At 33.9% G+C, this 21508-nt stretch overlaps 3 protein-coding genes across 11 annotated transcripts; 2 read left to right on the top strand and 1 right to left on the bottom strand.

Moving 5' to 3' along the window:
- The first annotated feature begins 507 nt into the window (after positions 1 to 507).
- Positions 508 to 4068, top strand: LOC107634001 (squamosa promoter-binding-like protein 12). Of its 9 annotated transcripts, none has more exons than XM_021120012.2 (5): positions 508 to 641; positions 2098 to 2778; positions 2888 to 3024; positions 3281 to 3481; positions 3567 to 4068. In XM_021120012.2, the coding sequence occupies exons 1-5, from the start codon at positions 562 to 564 to the stop codon at positions 3821 to 3823; spliced, it is 1356 nt and encodes a 451-aa protein (XP_020975671.2). In that variant the 5' UTR covers positions 508 to 561; the 3' UTR covers positions 3824 to 4068. The 9 variants fall into 9 exon arrangements, with proteins under 9 accessions (XP_020975671.2, XP_088364356.1, XP_088364355.1 ...); XM_088508230.1 differs by having other exon boundaries at positions 3278 to 3466; XM_088508229.1 differs by having other exon boundaries at positions 3278 to 3481.
- Positions 4069 to 9335: 5267 nt separating this feature from the next.
- Positions 9336 to 10399, bottom strand: LOC107631987 (non-specific lipid transfer protein GPI-anchored 1). The gene is made up of 2 exons (XM_016335600.3): positions 9896 to 10399; positions 9336 to 9796 (listed from the first exon to the last, which is right to left on the bottom strand). Exons 1-2 carry the CDS (start codon positions 10245 to 10247, stop codon positions 9552 to 9554), a joined length of 597 nt encoding a protein of 198 aa, XP_016191086.1. The 5' UTR covers positions 10248 to 10399; the 3' UTR covers positions 9336 to 9551.
- Positions 10400 to 14661: 4262 nt separating this feature from the next.
- LOC107631988 (arabinogalactan O-methyltransferase 1) lies at positions 14662 to 15889 on the top strand. The gene has a single exon (XM_016335601.3). The coding sequence runs from the start codon at positions 14839 to 14841 to the stop codon at positions 15751 to 15753; it is 915 nt and encodes a 304-aa protein (XP_016191087.1). The 5' UTR covers positions 14662 to 14838; the 3' UTR covers positions 15754 to 15889.
- Positions 15890 to 21508: the final 5619 nt, after the last annotated feature.

The following is a 21508-nucleotide window of genomic DNA, read 5'->3' as shown; positions in this document are numbered from 1 at the left end:
GCTAGCTAAAAGTATATAATTTGCATTTCCGTTTGTTTCATCTAATTGATTATTCGCTAACTTTTGTTGACTTAATTGTACTTAAGTGATATCTCACTTAAAATTGGCATTGACTAATAAATCTTATTTTAACATGACGTTTAAGAAAATTATTAGTTGAAAATAAAAACTAGTTTAATTAATTTTAATAACTATCAATAATAAAGTAAAGTAGTATATCCAAAATCTAATTATGCGCGTTTTAGTCTTATATTTTTTAATAAAATAAATTCTGAGGAGAAATTATGTTAAAATAATCATAGACTTCTTTTGTTTTTAGTCAACATGAATTAAATATATGGTTGAAGAATTGGAATAATGCAGAAGAAAGGACAAAGGAGTGACAAATCTTGAAAAAAAGGAAGGTGCTAACGTGGCACGAACAAGTGCACCATATGATATGTGTGAACGTCCACGTGTCTGTTTCTGTTACTGTTTGTGGCTGCTCTCTGCTCTCTGCTCTGAATCACTGCGCCTTTCTCTCTCTCTAAATGGAACACCCATCCACTTTTTCAAATTAAAATGAACCGTTCCCTTATTCGTATTGCTATTGCTGTTGTTAACTTGTTATTGTATTCATATGCTTCTTCAGTCCCTGTAATGTAAGACTCTCCTTTCTTCCCTCTTTAATTTCAACTTCTTGTGATTCTAGTAATCAGTTAAGGAGAATATTTAATTATTTGGTTTAGCTTTTTTAAAAAGAGCTTTGCAGTATGTGGATTAAATTAATAGCATTAAGTATTATAGAATTAGATTAATATGATTACTGGTATGTGTGGTATGTTGCTGCCACTTTTTGAACTCTTTATTTCCATTTGTGGGTAGACTCACATTGCAACTTTGCTTTCTTTTTCTGAAAGCTTCTCAGATAATAAATATTGTAAGTAAAGGTGCAGATGATTTTCTTCTTTTGGTTTCTTCTTCTTCTTCATCCTCATGTCTGTGTGTCCTTTTTTGGTTTATCATCTTTTCTTCGGAAAACAAAAATGCCAAGAAAAACAAAAAAAAAAAAAGAAAAGCTAGCTAGGTTTTCATGAAATTTGCATTCAGTCCTCCATTCTCCCTCTCTTTCTTTCTCTGCTCATTGAGCTTCACTCACTGTGCTTTTTTTCAGGGTAAAGGGACCAGCACTTTCCCTATGTACTTGCAAATACTACGCTAATCCTTTGGTTTTCATATTTAAGTAGCTGATCAGAATAATTACTATGGTTTTTAGGCTTTAGCTTTATGATTGAAATGTCACAGTCAGCTAGATGGGTCATTCTCATTGGAGATCCATGAGATACACTTTAACACGAATCATTTTGTATTTGTATTGTTGTTTGTTGGGGTGGGGGGTCAAGATTCATTGGTTTTGGGTATTTATGATTCGGAGGTAGGTTGTTCCCCACCATAGATTTTGATGGGGAAAAATCGGAGTTTAAATCTGGCTTTGCTGCTATTGTTTTCTAACTTTGCAAGTTCTTGTCTGTCTATATTTCTTTCATCATAAGCTGGGTGGTTGTTGTTGTGGGGTCTCATTCAATGACCGACTACTTCTGACGTTGCTCTGTGATAACCATGAATTATTGGATTTTGAAAGCTTTCCAAAGGCAAGTTTTGGTAACTTGGAGGAAGAGATAAAACTTAAAAGGCATCACATCATAGGAAGAAAAACTATTTTTTCTTTTGGGTTTAATGGTGGGGACTGATTGTTATATATCACCTTGAGAATTATTGCCACTACACTACTACTGCCACGCCTCTCTGCCTCTCAACCACATGAATTAGATCTGCATAACACTCTTGTTTTCATTGAAAAAACTAGTTAATTTTGCCTTAGCAATTAGTAATGCCTTGATTGTATTAAATTTGTGGCAGTTTCACCAATTTTGGATGTTAATAAGTGCCCCTGTTAATGATTTATCTGCAAATGTGCACCTTGCTTTTGAGAATCATTGATTCAGTTTGTGTATGGTTTCTTTGAGATTGGTTTTTATTGTTTTTAAAGAGTTTGTATTACTCTTCCTTACTTCTATAGAAACTAACAGTAGAATTCTTTTGGATTGTGCCTGGCAGATCACTGAATTTCTCAGCTCTTCCGATGGAGTGGAATGCAAAATCTCCCTCACAATGGGAGTGGGAGCACCTGTTCTTCTCCAATGCAAAAGTAACCGAAAACCCCAAATTACAACCACCACCAGATTGGAGTGGTGAAGCAAATGGAGAAACCAATGTTGGGTTGTTGGACAATTCTGGTGGTAGTGGTTGCTCTGAGTCTGAGCTCATGAACCCATCTTCGTCAAGAAGCTCGAAATCTGCTTCCATCAATTCATCTTCCAATAGGGATAGCAAAACATCTATCTTCACCTTAGAAAGTTCCCAAGATGATTCCAGTGGTAAAAAAGAAGAGCTGGTTGAAAACTCTCATTCGCATGAGCCCCCTCCTGGCTCTGGCGAACCGTTGCTTACTCTAAAGCTTGGTAAACGCTTGTACTTTGAAGATGTTTGTCCGGGAAGTGATGCCAAGAAGAACCAGTCTTCCTCAGGTGCTCCGATTCAAGCTGTGAGTAGTGGAAAGAAATCTAAGTCCAATGCTCAGAACATGCAATATCCATGCTGCCAGGTTGAAGGTTGTGGCCTTGACCTCTTGTCAGCTAAAGATTATCATCGCAAACATAGAGTTTGTGAAAGTCATTCCAAGTCTCCAAAGGTGGTTATTGCTGGTTTGGAACGTCGATTTTGCCAGCAATGTAGCAGGTTTGCTTCTAAAAATAAATATCTGATTGTTTGATTAATGATAATGTTTCTCAGAGTGACATATTAGGATTTAAGCTAGTCAATCAAATACATTGCTTGTCTTTGGTAGGTTCCATGGTCTGTCAGAGTTTGATGAAAACAAAAGAAGCTGCAGACGGCGTCTTTCAGATCACAATGCACGGCGCCGGAAACCTCATCCTGAAACTGTCCAGTTAAATCCATCAGATTTGACTCCCTCGCCTTTTGGTATCACTCTCTCCGCCATATGACTATGACTGTTGCGTTGTGTTAGTCATCTTAGTTTGATCTATATATCTACTTCCTGCAGCATCTCAAACAACAAATTTTGTTTTCTTAATTAGTAGCTGATTCTGGTTTGCAATGGCTCCTTGTTTTACACTTTTAGATTTCTTCTTCCAGAAGAAATCTAAAAGTGTAAGCAAATTTTGAAATGGTTAACATAAGTTGTTAACGAGTTGATCTTGCAATTTTTGTGCAGCAGTTGGGAGGCAACAGATTAGCCCCTTCACTTATACAACGAGCGGAGCCGCGACCGCGAATACAGTTTGGCAAGACATGCGGCGGAGCAAGCAGCTCCCCCAGACGAAAGATTTTCTGTTGAAGGCTGTGAAAGGCAACAATGAGATACCAAGTATTGTGAGCATGGTGACAGAGGATGATTCCAAAGGCATTGCATTTGCAAGCAAGACTCTTATACTTTTAACAGATTGATTCAAACTCACTCTCTCTGATATTTCTTGTTTGTTTACCTGAGTCTTTATTTTCAGGTGTAGAGGATTCAACTACGTGCTCTGATACTCAAGATTTCCAGAGTGCTCTCTCTCTTCTGTCAACCGAGTCTCATCAGCCTCAGCGCTTGCCTCTTGCTTCCTCGGAATACTGGCACACTGATCAACACCCATTGGCTTCCACCATGTGGCTCACCTACCCAACTTGCGACGACACCATCACCAACCGCTCTCAGGAATTTCAGCTCTTACGAGAACCTTATGATTCTGCTTTTAGTTATCACCACTTGGATTAACAATCCTCTTTCACCCTCACTCACAAGGTTAGCTCCAAATTCTGAAAACTTGAGGTTGCACACATTTTGGGTTCTTATTCTTGCAGTTTTGCAGCTTTAGGCTTTTCTGCAAGCACACCAAGTCGCTAATTTGTTCCCCTTTTTTTTTATATAATTTTAACGCACTTTTGTTTTGCTGCCGGGGACAGAATGCTTTTATGAAACATTCTAAAAGATTAAATTAAGGTTTCATTCTTTAAAGAAAATTGCTTAATTATTTAATTCTTTTTATGCTTGTACTCTTAAACTTTTTTCGCGTTAGTAGTTTGCGATATCTTGAACTTCAATAATGTTTTCAAGAGTATTAAATATTTTCCATGCGTAAATAAGTGGAAACATTCCAATCAATTAAATTTTGAATGAGAAAGTATGTTAGCTTACATGGAGTACTTCATTTCTATTATTTGTAAAGCAAGTTTAATGTTTTACGAAGGAATGAAAATAATAATAATAAAAATAAAATGTTTTTTTTTCTTTAAAATTTGTTAAAAATTTTAAAAACATTTTTAGATTTTATTTTGTTTTAATTTTATTAAATTTTTTATTTGAATTTCTCAAAAACTTAGAACCAATCTGACAATAATACATTATAATTATTTTTGAATTGTTTGTATTGAAGATTATTTTTGTATAATTATTATTGAATTGGTCTTTAAATGTTTTGAAAACACATTTAAAAACTTAGTTCGGAAATATATTTGATATAAATAAAATTTTTTTGAATAAAATTAAAATAAAATAAAATGTAAGAATATTTTTAAAATTTTTGTCAAATTTTAGAAAAAAAATTACTTTACCTCAAAAATATCACCGAATGAGAGTATATATAAGAAGTGTTTGTCGGATTAAGCTGGGTGGAATATGAATGAACACGTTTCATAAAAGACAAATACATTATTGAGACAGGTAATTAGAGAATATGATTTGAAAATGACGTGATTACTGTGGCAGACTCCCAAATTGATAAATCAAGCACTATTGCAAACTGATGCATCCGTAATACATCCATCGGATCTTGGCACGCTTGTAATTGTAACATTGAATGGTTGCTTTCAAATCACTGCGAACCAGCAATGAAGAAAGAAAACGCACGATATTTACTCATCATAAGTCATAACAGTGCATTAAGATACGGTAGTAATTACCCGAAGTTAAAAACCGCTATTTACTCCTCTGAAATGCTCACCAAAATTCACGCTGGTGGATTGCAACAACCAAGACTGATAGCAATTCAAAGGTTCGGCAAGAAATTGATTGTGCGGGTTGAAACTTGAAAGGGCTTTCAGGCGGAATGCAACTATAATCATCAACCATCACAACAGACAAGACAAGAAATGAAGTGGGTGATGCATTTAAAAGACTGCCATAACCAACATTACTTAGCTTCTGTACTACTAACAAACAGATAGCAGGATAGATGTATCTGTATGTATAGCGTGAACCAAAAATGAGTTGCAACTTGCAACTTCATGGCTCATGCAAGAATCAATCCTGGAACAGAGCGCTTCAAACATTCACCATAACGAATGCCTGCTGAAATAATATTGGGTCTCAAGCGACGGGGCCAGGCCCAAAGCAGCAATCCAATCGATCTACTATTTACGAAAACAGTTCAGATTTATTTACCAAAAAAAACAGTTCAGATTTGCTGGATCAACTTTGACAAGTATCTATAACAATATATAAAGGAAATAGGAAAGTTCGGTGTCCAATTTCTGCTTCCCATCTTAACCCTATTAAGAAGGATTTGGATCATCTAAAGTTTGAATTTCACTTTAGAGAATAAAGTGCGATCTTCTTCCCTTTCATATTTATTATTAGTCCCACCTATAAAATCAATGGTGAAAAATCACACTTTACTCTCTAAAGTGAAATTCAAATTTTAGATGATCAATCCTATTAAGAATGAGTAACTGATATATCTTTCTATTTTGAAAAAAAAGTCAAAAAAATAAATTACCAATTAACTTTTTTTTTCATTCATATTACGGTTACTTTTTCATTCCATACATAACTTCTAATTACTTCGTCTTCTTTCTTATTCCATTCTCTTCCTTGAGGTCTTTGTCTAGTTTTATTAATTTTAATCTCTCCGGAGCTTTTTTGATTTATTAAATTAATTATGTATTACTTTTTTTAAATGCATATTGATTGAAACTAAAAAAAATATTGTAAAAAAATTGCATAAATAATAGAAAATATGTTGATCATATACATACGAATTTAAATAGCCAAAATAAAATAAAATAAGTAACAAAAAAAGATATAAAATTTCACCTTTTATTTTATTTTCAAGCATTGGCATTCAGCTCGAATGTAGGACCAGATGTGGAAGGATCAGGGAGTATTGGGACAGGAACAGGCACTTCGTCTTTTTGGATAGCTTGATTTAGGATGGAAACCAAGTTGGCCAAGGTGGCGCTTGTAGGTTCTGTAGAGACACCCAAAGTTCCAAATCCTTGATGAGGAAAAGTTTGAAATTCAGCTCGTTGGAGAGGACTAGAGGCTCTTTGAGGAGAAGGAAATATTTTCTAGACTCTCGATGGAGAATTCGAATCAGGCCTAGTAGTCTCAGCAACTCGAGATAGGGAGTCAAAATCAGGGGCCACTTGAAATTCGGACGAAGGTGCAGACTGAATGATTGGAGAGGTATGTTCAGCACTCAATGTCCCAGTGGAAGGTGAAAACGCAACTTGGAGAGGCTAAACAGACCCTGTAACCTGGATTGATGAGTGATATGTGGATTGTCTTGTGTCTTGTTGTTGTTGAGGTGGCTGATTAAGTGTCAGTGGTGAGGTGATTGATTGAGTAGCAGTAGTGGGCTGACATACAAGGTACACAGTTATAAGTTAAGATTTATTCTAACTTAATTGAAATATTTATAGAAATGATAAAATGTTAGCGGAATGGGTCTTGTCCTTCGAATTAATTGAAGACCCGGATCTGAATCAGCTGTGTCCTCTGATTGTGAGGAAGCAGTAAGGATGTTTTGAATAGATTGCTCACTTTTATCAGAGCTCTCACTTGATGGTTGCAACTGTAACTGATGAAAGATCGAAATTAAGAATTTTTAAGTAAATGTGATTTTCGAAATCTTTCATTTCAAAATTCATGTGTATAGGTAGAGAATAGTTACCCTTCTGGAAGTTCTTGTGGGAGTCCTTCGACTCTTTCGTTGTGGTTGTCGTGAGGAGACTGTGGTATCAATTTTTTTTTTCGGGTTCTTTTAGGAAAACCCTCAGCAGCAGGAGCTGTTCGAACAGCAGAACGCTTAATTTCTTCTAAGGCACGATTGTACCTAAAATCCTAAAGTGATAAGCAGTTTACCATTTGAAATAAGATTTGGTAATATATGAACTTCGATCGTAAATAAAATAGTTAAAATACTCTCTCTATTTTTTATTTTTCAAGAGACAGACATCAAATTCTTTTTGTGAAGTCAGAATGATATGTTTTTTTTTTCTTCCCATAAAACATAAAAATATGAGTGAATATCCATCCATATTAAATAGAAGGCAGGTCAATAATTTTCAAATAATCAACTACTTTTTTTTTCTATATGAAGTAAAATGCTCGCTAATTTTCTAGGAGTGATTATATACCAAAAATATTCTAGTAATAGTTATTCAATTTTTAAAATATTTCGCTGTAGAGCGAAGTTCATGTTAAGTAGGACTAAAAAACTATTTGAATATAACCATGTTAAGTATATACTTAAATTAATCATTAATATAAAATATATATTAAAAATAAATAATTTTTATTTAATTTTCTCTAAAAAAATATGTAAATTAGTGATATGTTAATTTCTGATTAGTTAATATTAGGGGTGTTCAAATTCAAACCGATTTAAATTAAACCGTTCATCCAATCCAATCCAAATAAAAAACCGATTAAAACTACACTAATCCGGATTTGATTGGATTCTATTTTTTGCAAATTGCGGGATTGGATTGGATTTCGGATCTACTTTTCATAACCGATTCAATCCAATCAAAACCGCACAATGTGCTATAATATTATTATTTTATTATCATATTTACAATTATACTTATAACATGTTCAATTTGTTATACATTTTTTTATTATTCATGTATTATTATTATTTAATAAATATTTTATGTTCAAAATATTATTTATTTATTTATTTTAACTAACTTATAATTTTATTTCTATTGTTATGTTATCGTTGACTTTTTAAGATATTGTTAAGACTTGTTATGTCATTGTTGATTATTTAAAATTTGATGTTGAGACTTGTTATATGTATTTAATTTTTTTTATTTAAAAAACTGCAAACCCAAACCGATCCAAACCGCTTGTAATCGAATCGGTTCGATTCGGATTTTTAAAAAAAGTTCATCCAATTCAAACCGTACGTAAATTAAGCGTTCAGATCGAATAACTTTTTTCCTTAAAACCGAACCAAACCGCACCACAAACACCCCTAGTTAATATTTTAATTTAATTATTAACTATATTAATATCTTGAGTTGCTTAAATTTAACTAAAATTAATATCATAACTATAATAAAATTAGTTGTAATTAATTTATTGTAATGGATCATTATATAATTTTTAAAAATATTAATAAATAAACTTCTCCCTCCCAAATCTTCTTTTCCTTGAACAAAACAAGAAAAGAAACCATGATAGATATCCAATTAATTTTAGTGGTGGAAAAGAATGAATCTAAAATCAGAATTTAAACATAAATCCCAGTAATAAAAAAAAGTCCCCGACTCTTTTATAGTTTATATTATAATATTTTTTTTGTGTGAACTTTGTTCTTTTAAAAATGAAATAGATTTGACTCTGAAAATAAGTATATAAAAAAGAATGAAAAAATGATGTAAGGTCTTTTGATTTTGAAATTAGAAGAGAACGAACATGAAAAGAGTGAAAAGTTTAGTGGATAAAAGACATATACATATTGAGATGAGTACCATATGTAAGTACGAGGAAACCAATCCAAACAGAATGATAATCGCTATGTTGAGAAGGATTCTTCTCATTTAAAGGATGAGGTTGTTTGTTAATATTTTTAAAAATTCTATAATAATTTATTTTAATCAATAAATTAATTTTATTATGATTAAAATATTAATTCTAATTAAATTTAATAACTCAAGTTATAATATAGTTAATAATCAACTTAAAATATCAACTAAATTAATAAGTGATAGAAGATAGGTTACATTTATTTATGGAAAACGTATATATGCTTGATTTAAGTGTTGATGGATATTAAGGATCTGTGAGTATTGATGAATCTGACAGTAACAGCTAACCAAAAATGTAAATACGAAGCGGAAAACGATGGAAGTGCAAGGTATAGAGAATAATGAATACTACTTGTGATGAGGATGTTAGGTTGGCAGTTGCGAAGTACGTAGTCCATGATTAATTTCAATGGGACCGTTATGTTTCCAGGCCTTATTAGCTTCCATAAATTCTGGTAGGTGCTGGGAAAGAAAGAAAACAAGTCCATCCATATAATAAGAAAAAGGAAAGTTCAATGCAAAAATGGATACAACCATGCCCTACAAGCAATTCCATGATAACATAATTATAACCAAGTTTACAGATTTGCTAATTAAATCACTCCAACAAATTTAAACATGATTGCAAAGTAAATAAAAACAACAATCGACCACTGCTACGCCTCTCCCCTTGAATGTTTTAACTTTTACGAGTAAAGGGTGACAGTTGCAGTGGGAAGCACAAGGAGAAGCATGGGCAAGGCCATGAGCGCAGTTATGTCTGCCATGAGAGGAGGTCTAAGCATGGTTCCATGAGAATCGTTCTGCGATGTGGGTGTTGCTGATGAGGATGAGGACGAGGTTGAGGGTGAAGCCGTACTACTATTACTCGATGAAGAGATGTTGGTGAAGATTTGTGCGTCTGCTGAGCCTGGAGATAGACCTAGAAGCTCTGTCATAAAATGAAAAAAAAAAGTTAAGTCAGTTATTGGTTAGTTATTCCCAAAAGAAGCAAAACGAAAAAAAAAAGAATTAATAGTTTGTTTCATACTGGGACAGTTGGAGATGCTAGCATTCTTCAATTTGCAAGCAGAAGGGAGCTGGATGAGCCTAGCCTCTTGAATACCCATACTCTTCACCTCAGGGCTGCCCTTGTGGGTTTGCTGGATCACGTAGCAGAGGCACTCCGGTGCGCTGTCCTTGATCTTCGACGAAGCGTCACAGCACTCCTTCGACGGTACCTGAGCCTGCCCCGTCGCGAAGTTCAGGCACGGTATCACCTGCTGCACCACCGTGCTGCACTTCCCCGCCAAAGCATCCGCTCCTTCCACTTCCACTTCCACTTCCACCGCCACCAACACCAACAACACTAATAAGTACAACCGGCTTCCACTTCTTCTCATCCTTGCGGCCTCTTTCTTCTAAAGAATTCTCTGGATACTTCAATTCCGCTTCTGCCCGCATGCAATATAATGCGGCCATTCTCTCTGTATTTAATGCAACCATACACCATCTTTTGACTAAAAACTTACTAGCTGCATTACTGTATTACTCTGTCTTGATTATTAAAATTATAATAATAAATGGAGTGGGGGTGTGAGTAGGTGGGAGTGTAGTAAAGACCTCACTTGGGCAGGAGGATCACATCATTAATTAACAACCACGTGTTGCCAACTAATCACAAACGTGGCATCAATATACTGCTTTGCTTTCATACTTAAGGCTACACCCACCAAGTCACCAAACATCAATTTCGGTGGCGCCGTGGTTGCAAGGCAACACATCCATTCTGTAATGGAACGAACGCTATTATATAAGGCATGTAGTCTCATTCTCTAAGTTTGATCTGAAATTTATTAAAATGTTCCACAGTTTTTGTTTATTTAAAATGTACAACAATATTTATAATAAATTATAACAAATTAAAAAAAATTAATTATTTATTCATTTAAATTTGATAGACGTTAGACTATCCTGGACTCTTTGAGTCTTGAAAGATCGTCTCACCTATTTCCTCACCTTACAGCCAATTCCGTTCGTTATACCATTTCAATTTCAGTTAGTGCAGTTGCTCTCTGAAATTCCATTCAGCATGAAATTTTTATGAATTCAATATGGCAACATTTGCAGGCTTCCTTCGGTCTTTTACATTTGGACTGCCTTAAGGTCTTGTTGGGAAGAAAACGGTTCAGCCCATTGTTTCTCCATTGGAAAAGCCCAACATATGAACTTTCCTTTAAACTAAAGCCCGTAACCAAGACAAAAAAAATCCGTACCTATGGTAGTTATTCACTTAAGACCAATAGAGTAAAAATAAAAAGGCCCGTGTATCTCGCTTATCTCTTTATATAATTATATCCATTAGACCATTGCCGTTTTTATTGTCCATACAAAAAATATATCATTCTCGTGATGGGATATTTTATTGTTAACTACATTATGTCAGGAGGAGGGTGGGGCCATGTGGTGCTGCGTAAATGGATACACCTGCCCAACACGATTCAAAATATCTCTAGACATCGACATTATTCAATGTATGTACTCATTACATCTATTAAACACGACATCCCTTTTTAAATTTGAAAAAAGTTTTTCTGTTTAAAATTAACAAGTGTCCGTAACCAAAAAATAAAAATTCCTATTTTTTTTAAATAAACAATGAAAACAACAAATTAATATAATCACTGAGCAATAAAATAAAACACTTTATTATAAAATCATTAATTACTGAAAATAGATTATAAAATAAAATATCTGTTTTTGCTAATTTATTAGTCATTATATTTATCGTTCTAGGTATATACTATACAACAGAAAAATTGTTCTTTTAGACAACATTTATTTATTGGTATGAGATATTAAGATAAAGATATAAAAATATAAAATTATATTTAATAAATAAGATATAAATATAATATTATACAAAAATATTAAATTAATATATTTTATATTTTTTGTTAATATTAACAAAATTTATAATTTATTTTTTTATTATTTTTATTAATTTTGTATAATTATATTTTTTATCCTAACATTTTTTTAAATTTTTTTATATAAAAAAATAAAAATAAATTAAATTTTTATAATTTATTTTAATTTATTATCAAATAAAATATAAAAATATTTATTTTTAAATTTTATTTTATCCGATTTTAGAACTAAGCACCAATAGTGGGGAAAAATATTAAGAAATTTATATTGCAAATGGAAGGAGAGGAAGCACAAATGATGCGTGGATAGTGGTGCCCACAACGACAAACGTGAAACGTGAGTGCCTATCATGCTGAGAAACTCCTACATTAATTACTAGGCCTGCCTGTTGTAATTGAAAATAAACGGCCACTGAAGCGTATGTACGAAAACGTGTACGAATTTTGTGACCATTTGTATCTTTACATGAAATCATTGACGCGGAAGCCATATGATAAATTCCTAGACAAATAATTTGTGTTATGTTATTGGACAACTTTATGTCTACAATTTTTTTTTACTTCCTCAATTTCAAAATAAATCTCTGATTTTGTAGCAAAATTTTTTACATATTGGTTATGTTTGTGGCCTTGTGGGTAATACAATAATATTTAGCCGTTTTAGTATTTTATACTATTATAATAACAATACAATTTAATAATAATATTTTCATATTGCTGGTATAAAAATTAATTTTTTTTACAAGAAGGAGTTTTGATTAGTAGTAGTTTCAACTACAAAAATAAAGACAAATAAGCTAAAATAGAAGAAAGATGATACAAAGGCTTAGTTTGGTAAAGTTTTTATTTTTTAAAAATAGTTTATAAAAGTTATTTTTTAAAAGATAATTTTTTAAAAGTTGTAACATTTATGTTTGATAAATCAAATAAAAAATAATTTTTAATAAACATAAGTAACATCAATTGCGTTTAGTAAAATAGTTTTTAAAATTTAAAAATACTATAACAGATATAAATATAAGTATTAAATTTGAAAATTAATTAACATATGAGTTTATATTATACTTTTAAATTTTAAAAAGCACAAGTCAATTTTGAAAAGTTCTATCTTAGGTACTTTCAAAAGTATCTCAATCTTTTAAAAACTGCAAGCACAAGCACATGATCTTTTTGATTTATCAAACACAAAATGTGAGGAGCTTGAGCTTTTAAAAAGCACAAATACCTCTTCAAAAAATTTTACCAAACCAAGCCAAAGAGTATCAAAGTCAAAAGGTAGTTATTGTCTTTCTTTGAGCATCAATATTTACTACTCGACCATCAAAACCAAGTGAAAGACATGGGTGCAGAATTTCCGGAGCAAGCTGAAGAGACATAGAACTTGAACATCAAAGGAGATGTGGGTGTCAAAATTTATGGATCAAGATTATTCATGGTCAAAACAAGATCATGAGAAAAAGGAGGAAGTATGATAATAGATAACATGCTCCAAAGCAAGTTCATCTTTATGGCTTATAAATAGTAGAAATTTAGAAGAGTTCAAGACTTCAATTAAAAATAATAGATAATCACATAAACTCATAAAATTTTCAGCTCCCACAACACAACAGAAGAATATGGAGTGCAAAGAGAATGGATCCTCTCAATTTTTTTTTAATAATTGAAGGAGTAAAATATGATCTCTCACCATTAATTTTATAAATGGGACAAAAAAAAATATGAGAGAGAGAGAGCAATGAAAACTTAAAAATCACACTTTACCCCTTCAATTGTTTTTAAATAATTGAGAGAATCCATTTCCTCATATGAGTGTTAGAAGTCAAATTTTAACTTTTGTTCTTTTATTTATTTGGTTCATTATCGTTTATTTTATTTAAATTTTTGTTATTATTTTACATTGATATTTTACTATTTTTATTGTCTTTTTTATTTAATTGTTTATTACTTTATTCCTTTATTACGAGTGATTCTGACGTTAAATTACTTTGATACCATAATCAGTAATTCTTGGATCGACTCTATTTTTTTAGAGTAGTCATATTTACTCTTCGATATTTGAGATCTTAATATAAATTTGATGTCGACATCTTATTAAAATACCTTATTATAAAAATCGAATGAAACAGTTATATAATTTTGTTTTAATTCTTTTAAAAAATCAATGCGATTCAATTTGTGACATTTTTTATTAGATAAAAACAAAATGACACTAGGGATATGTGATTACACCATAACAGGGTATTTCAAAAAGTTGGGAAACATTTATTTGGATTATACCGATCCTATCAAATCCATTTAAATTAAAGTTTAGTTATTTTGTTGATCTCTATAATTTTATGAAATTTTTAATTAAATTTTTATATTTTTTTAATTAAATTTTTATACTAAATTATTTTTAATTAAATCTCTCTTAATAATAATTAGCTTAATTTTACAAGGATCAAACTAAAAAAAATTAATGTAAAAATCTAAATAAAAAGAAAAAAAAATATAGAGGTCCAATTAAAAAAAATTAGTCTAAGAACACAATTAAAAAAATAAAATACAGAGATTTAATTAAAAATTTTGCGAAACTATAGCAACCAATAGAGTAATTAAACCTTAAATTAATTTGCGCTCATTTTTGTATCTAAATACATTAAAAATAAATTGATAAATTATTTTAATATTATCCTATAATTAAAATATTTAATATTGATAGTGTATATTTAATAAAATTGTATTAAAATTAAACAAAAATCTAATAATATTAGTGATAAATATATTAAAATTTATATTATTTTTAATTAATAATATTAAATGTTTTTATAGATAAAGAATATTTTAAATCGAAATAAATCTTTTGAAGCTTTAAAAATAAATAAAACTAATATGTTATACCCTCTTTATATGGGGGTGATTGACGATGAATAATAAAGAGGAAGAGTGGAAGAAGGCGGACAAGGCAATTGCGAAGTGCCACATGTCCCTTGCAATAGGGATGGCATATTCAGAGTGAAAGGAACGCTCAAACTCTAATACTTGACACACTAACACAGACAAGTAGAGAAAAGAAGAGGAGGAAATGCAGGGGAACGAGAGAACAAAGAGTCGCTACTACAACCTCCTCCCAGAAAACCGATGCTTCGTCTGGCTACTCACCGGACTTGCCATCATCGCCGCCTCCCTCTTCACAGCCACCACACTTCTCCAAACCTCTGACACCACCTTCCTCTGCCCGCTCACAACTAAAACCCGCTTCGCCTCCGCCCAGCAGTCCACCGCAGCCACCACAACGCCGCTCCAGCTCCGAGCAATACTCCACTACGCCACCTCCCACGTGGTGCCTCAGCAGTCCCTCTCCGAGATCACCATAACCTTCGACGTCTTCAAATCCCTGCAGCACAGACCCCTCAACTTCCTCGTCTTCGGCCTCGGCCACGACTCTCTCATGTGGGCCAGCCTCAACCCCACCGGCACCACCCTCTTCTTGGAAGAGGACCCTAAGTGGTTCCACACCGTTCTCGCCGCCGCCCCTGACCTCCACGCCCACACCGTCCGCTACCGGACACAGCTCCAGGAGGCTGATGAGCTTCTCCAGCACTACAGGAAGGAGGAGGCGTGCTGGCCGGCGCGTGCCACTCTGAAAGGGAACGACAAGTGCAGGCTTGCACTTCACGATCTGCCGGAGGAGGTGTACGAGAGGGAGTGGGATCTGGTGATGATTGACGCGCCGAAAGGGTACTTTGCAGAGGCGCCGGGGAGGATGGCGGCGATATTCTCGGCGGCAGTGATGGCCAGGGGGAGAAAAGGATCCGGTGTGACGCACGTGTTCCTACACGATGTGAATCGGAGGGTAGAGAAGCTGTATGCGGAAGAGTTCCTGTGTAAGAAGAATCTTGTGAAAGGTGTTGGCAGGCTATGGCATTTCCAGATTCCGGCCGTGGCTAACACCACCGCTGTCGTTCCCGATCACGATGATGCTCATCGTTTTTGTTAAACATTCCTTTTCATGGGTTTAGGATTTAAACACGCATTATTATGACTAATTCCTTACGGACACTGTATTTTTTGTTTTCTTTACACTTACTATATCAATCATATCTTGCACTGGAATACACAACCTATTACTTCTACTTTTTTACATCTACCCTTTCATTGCCGAGAATATGCTTCTGCGACTATGCAAGAGCCAAGAGGATTTTTTTTTTTTTAAATTAAAAATTCAAACACATCATGGTATTGTGGAAACGATCGGAGATGTGATGAAGTGTCCCTCCTCTCATTCCTTTCTTTTTTTTAATCTCCTATTCCTTGTTCTCACCGACAAAGATAGCTAAGTCGGATACATAGATCTGTTGTGCAGTAAGTATCATACAAGTGGCATCACAGGCATGTGAAAAGGTTTATTTAAAATAAATAAAAGGTAAAGTATTAAATTGGTCATCTTATTTCCAATGTAATCTTATTTTAGTTCTTAAATTTTAAAAGTGTCTTATTTGAATTCTAAAAAATTTTATTTAGTTTTAATATAGTTCCATCGTGAGGTCAAAATTAAATAATTAACAGAATGTCTTATATGACAATAGTATAAAAATAAGGTCGATAATTTGGAGAACAGGTACAAATTCCAAAGGCATAAAATCAATCGTGTATGCATCAATACATTTATTTATCCTTCTACTTAGTTTTATAGAAAATATTTTATTTAAATTATAAGAAAAATGATAAATAAATGTATTAATTTTTTTATGGTTGATTTTGTGTTTTTGGAACTTATATTTGTTCTTCAAATTATCAATTTTGTTCTTATTCTGCTATAATGTAAGATATTATGTTATTTAACTTTGACCTCACAATAAGACTACATTAAAATTAAATAAAATTTATTTATATTCAAATAGAATACTTTAAATTGTAAAAATCAAAATAGAATTAAATTCAGACATAAAAAACCAATTTAATACTTTATCCATAAATAAATAAATGTGTATGAAAAAACAAAATGATACGGAGAAAACTGTAAGAAAAAGCCAGAAGATTAATTGGCGACAGTTTCTTTTGCCTAATAAGTAATAACGATTATTGGGACTATTATTATGGAAGGAACAAAATCCATAATAATGTTTGACCTTAGATAATCTTTTTTCTATTTTAAAGATTCGGTACATTGAATTGGTTTTGTATAGTAATCACTGATCACTAATCAGGCACTGCAGTAGGTTAATTATTTAAAAGAAAAATAATAGCTGATTGTGGTTTTGGACTTTGCTAGGCTAAAAAACTACGGAGATTCCGCACCTGCAAGTTCCATGACGGTGTCGGTTCTCGATTGCACCAGCTAGATTCCTTTTTAATTTAAATGGGATTTTAATTTAGCATAATGTTCTAGCCTTGACAAATAATTCCATGTCCCATCACATGCTTCTTGGGGTGTTTTTTTTTTCGCCCATTTGGTTCTTTGTTGCTTAGCGTCAATCTCCATGCTTTCAATAGTTAATATAAAAATTTATTGTATAATTTTAGAAGTTAAACTTAATATACCCTTCTCTTTTTTTTTCCCAAATAAAGGTATACTATTCTAAGCATATTGCTTAGACTAAATTAATTAGTCCTCAATTAGGATTTTTAAGATACTTTCTATGGTTGTGGATCAAAGAAGCAACTTCTGAGTGACTCAAAATTGTTATGGTAGCTTTTGACTTGAATCGCTACTATTAAAAAAAGAGAAGCATAGCAGCTTGCCCAATAAGGTGATAACATGACAACAAGATTCTTTTGCATGGGCATAAAGTTAGAAGCTTATAGTTATACACATTTATAATTATGCATAATCCAAATGTATATATGGTCAGGTGCCTGATCATCCAATATTAATAGCTGCAGACATTAGCAGTACTCATTTTAGGAACAAAATCAACGAGTTAAATTCCACTTTGGTTATTGAGATTAGTGAATTGCATTGATTTGGTCATTGATTTTTTAATTGTTACAATTTGATCTCTTAAATTAAAAAAAGTGCACTAATGTAGTTTCTCATATATTTTCTGTTGCCAAAATTCAACACCATTAGTGACGTAGCTCAAGTCTTGTCACGCTAGACATATTAAAACGATCTCGTATGCGTTTTGGCACTAAAAAAAGCACTAAATGACATCGTTTGAGAGTTTGAACAATACTAAAATGTTATATCCTCCATTTCAGTATTATTCAAACCCTAAAATGATATTATTTAGTGCTCTTTTAGTGCCAAAACGTGTACAACATTGTTTTAATATGTACAATATGGCAATACTTAAGCTATCAAGCTAACGACGTTGAAGAGTGACTATATTGATGCACTTTTTTTAATTTAAGGGACCAAATTGTAACATTTAAAAAATTAGAGACCAAATCAGTGCAACTCGCCAATCTCAGATACCAAAGTGGGGTTTAATTCCAAAATCAACCCATTTTTGTAGGAACTCCTAAGTTGAGTAAAATAGTTCAAAAACATTTTTTACTTTTTAGTTTTTTTTTCCAAAGATAAATATTATTTTATTAATATAAAATAAAAGTGTTTCCATAAGGAAGTACAAAAGAATTGGGTATTCCCATTTATCATCAGCTGTGACTGAAAGACTAAGAGCTTAAAGAAGAGTAAAGTAAGAGTAAAGAAAAAGTAGCATCTATCAGGTATGGTTCACGAGTTCACGCACTAAATTGCTAGCTTCTTTCACTATCTTTGGTGCTGGGCTTATTATATTCTCAAAAACACACCGATTCCTCGCTTTCCAAGTGCTCCAACACAACGCCGCTATGAGGAGGGTCTTTTGTCTACCGTCGAATTGAGCCACTGCCCAGGATAAGACTCGTTGCCACCAATTGAAAAAAGTTTCTTCTTCTCTCATCCATAGGTCAGGGGTTATTAAGCTTAGGCTCCATATTATTGAAGACAGTTGGCATTGGAACAAAGCATGAGAAATTGATTCAGCCTTCAACATGCATCTTGGACAAGTGGCAGGAGTGGATGCGAACCGGCTGTGAACTTGTTGCAACACCGGAAGCTTTTCATGAAGACTTTTCCATAGAAAAATCTTAATTTTATGTGGTAATTTCAACTCCCAAATGCTATTCCAGACTCTGTTGTGTATGTTTTGGGACCTCAATGAAGTAGGAGAATGAAAGAATCCATAAGCAATTTTGTATCCTGACCCAACTTCATATATACCAGATTTTGTCCAGCACTAATTAACTTCATCCTCCTCCTCTGTTGGTTTGATTGAAAAAATTTTATTGCATATATCAACTGAAAAAATCGACTCAATCAAATTTTTATTCCAACTTCTATCAGGATTTAGTAACGCACTAACGTAATACACTTGCATATTTGGCGGGATTGTGAGTGCATTTTGAGGGACATTAAGGGGCACTGGTGGTGGGAGCCAGGGGTCATGGAAGATGTGAACATTAGTGCCAGAGCCTATTTTCCATAACAAGCCTTTCTCGATCACCTTGCGCCCTTCAAGAACACTTCTCCAACCCCACGACGGTACGCTTCCTATCTCTGCATGTAGGAAATCGGTATATCTAAAATATTTAGCTTTGAGCATTCTTGATATAGTAGAATTAGAGTATTTCATTAGACGCCAACATTGCTTGCCCAATAAAGCCAAATTTTGCGCCCTTAGATCCTTGATCCCCAGCCCTCCATCTTTCTTTGGTCTCGTCATTGTGTCCCATTTAATCCAAACCATTCTTCGTTCTGCGCCTTTTTGACCCCACCAAAATTGCGAGAGCATGCTATGAATCTCAGTCAACAGCGTGTCCGGGAGCTTGAAACAAGAGAGTGTATAAATAGGAATCGCCTCCCCCACCGCTCTCAATAGCGTGTGCCTGCCACCTGATGACAATATACTTCTTTTCCAACCCATAATCCTCTTTTGAACTTTATCCTTGATAGCTCCAAAGGTTGCTTTCTTTGATTTTTGAACTATAGAGGGCAGTCCCAGGTATTTGTCTTGTGCTCCGATATGTTCAATATTTAGTGTCTGAGCAATTGCTAGTCTTGTGTTCTGAGGAGTGTTGTGACTGAAAAAGATAGCCGACTTATTCAAATTGACTTTTTGCCCACTAAAACCCTCATAGGTCTCTAGCAATTCTAGAATGCTTTGGCTTGTATTAGGTGCGCTCTTGCAAAAAAGGATTGAATCATCAGCAAACAAAAGGTGATTAATTGTTTGGCATCTCCGATTAACTTGAACTCCTTGAATTAATCTGTTTTGCTCTGCCTTGTGTAGCAAGAAGGAAAGTCCTTCTGCACAAAAAAGAAAGAGATATGGAGATAGGGGGTCACCCTGTCGGATGCCCCTATTTGGCCTAAAATAGCCAAATGGTTGACCTTCCACAACAACAGAGTAAGAAACAGTCGTTACCAATTCCTTAGTCCAGTTAATCCATTTAGCATCAAACCCCAGCTTATCCATAATATACCATAAAAAATGTCATTCAACCCTATCATAAGCCTTGCTCATGTCTAGTTTAATAGCCATCTTATGCTCTGCCCCACTTCTCTTATTTTTCAAATAGTGCATACATTCGTGGGCAATTAGAATATTATCCGAAATGAGTCTTCCTTTGAGAAACGCACTCTGATTTGGACTTATAATTTTATTCATAATACCTTGTAATCGGTGCACCATAACTTTAGAAATAATTTTATACATAACTGAAGACAAACTGATCGGTCGTACCTGAGTCATGTCACTGGCATCTGGCACCTTTGGAATCAAACAAATTTGAGTATGATTGAAGCTTTTTAAAATTCTGCCACTGTGAAAGAAACTTCTCACTGCCTTAAAAACGTCACCTCCAACTATATCCCAGAAAAAGTGAAAAAACTTAGCTGTAAACCCGTCATCACCAGGAGCACTCTGAGCATGAACACTAAATGTAGCTCTTTTGACCTCGTCCATAGTTACTGGCCTTTGGAGCCTACGGTTCATGGAAGCTGTAACCTTAGACTCCAAATCCTCTAAGTATGGATTCGGATCAGCCGAACAAGAAGAAGTAAAAATATCGCAAAAGTAGTCTTCAGCTACCTTTGCAATATCCTCCGGTTTCGATGCAATCTCATTGTCCCTCCCTACTAATCTCCAAATTCTGTTCCTTCGCATCCTTGATTGAAATTTCTGGTGAAAGAATCTAGTGTTCTGATCTCCTTCTTTTAGCCACTTGATTCTAGATTTTTCTCGCCAATAGCTCTCTTCTTTCAAATATGCCAGCTCCAACTTCTCTTCCAAACTGGTAACCTCCTCTCCCCCATTGATTCCAGCCACCCGCAACTCCTCTAGTTTAGCTTGAAGGTCCTCAATTTCTTTCCGGGAGTTTGCTTTGTGAGTTTTCTGCCATTGAACTAGTCTATGTCTACAAACTTTCAACTTTTGGGCCAAGGAGAACATAGCCGAGCCTACAACTTCCATTCTCCACACTTCACTGACAATTCTCTTGACATCCTCTTCTCCACACCAACGTTCCTGGTATTTAAACCGCCTTTTACTATGCCAGGATTGAGGTTCGGTTTCCATCAAAATTGGAGCATGATCCGAGCCTGACTCTGTGAGCCTGTGCACCACTGCATTCGGAAACTTTAACTTCCATTCCATCCCAACTAAATAGCGGTCAAGCCTCTCCTTCACCAAATCCTCTCCTTGTCTTCGATTTGTCCACGTGAAAGGGTGCCCCACCATTCCAATATCCACCAATTCGTTACTGTC

The sequence above is a fragment of the Arachis ipaensis genome, chromosome B3 (assembly GCF_059453495.1).
Source record: "Arachis ipaensis isolate K30076 ecotype BB chromosome B3, ASM5945349v1, whole genome shotgun sequence".
Classification (NCBI taxonomy): Eukaryota; Viridiplantae; Streptophyta; class Magnoliopsida; order Fabales; family Fabaceae; genus Arachis; species Arachis ipaensis.
The sequence above is the reverse complement of the archived record's forward strand: the minus strand, read 5'-3'. Positions and strand labels throughout refer to the sequence as shown.

What these genes read in the sequence shown, in the direction of transcription:
- LOC107634001 (XM_088508229.1), top strand. Translation starts at nt 562, where the DNA reads ATGAACCGTTCCCTTATTCGTATTGCTATTGCTGTTGTTAACTTGTTA. An exon ending in GCTTCTTCAGTCCCTGTAAT is followed by an intron (nt 642 to 2,097) that starts GTAAGACTCTCC and finishes TGTGCCTGGCAG; the next exon opens with ATCACTGAATTTCTCAGCTC. An exon ending in TTTTGCCAGCAATGTAGCAG is followed by an intron (nt 2,779 to 2,887) that starts GTTTGCTTCTAA and finishes TGTCTTTGGTAG; the next exon opens with GTTCCATGGTCTGTCAGAGT.
- LOC107631987 (XM_016335600.3), bottom strand. Translation starts at nt 10,247, where the DNA reads ATGAGAAGAAGTGGAAGCCGGTTGTACTTATTAGTGTTGTTGGTGTTG. An exon ending in TAGCATCTCCAACTGTCCCA is followed by an intron (nt 9,797 to 9,895) that starts GTATGAAACAAA and finishes ATTTTATGACAG; the next exon opens with AGCTTCTAGGTCTATCTCCA.
- LOC107631988 (XM_016335601.3), top strand. Translation starts at nt 14,839, where the DNA reads ATGCAGGGGAACGAGAGAACAAAGAGTCGCTACTACAACCTCCTCCCA.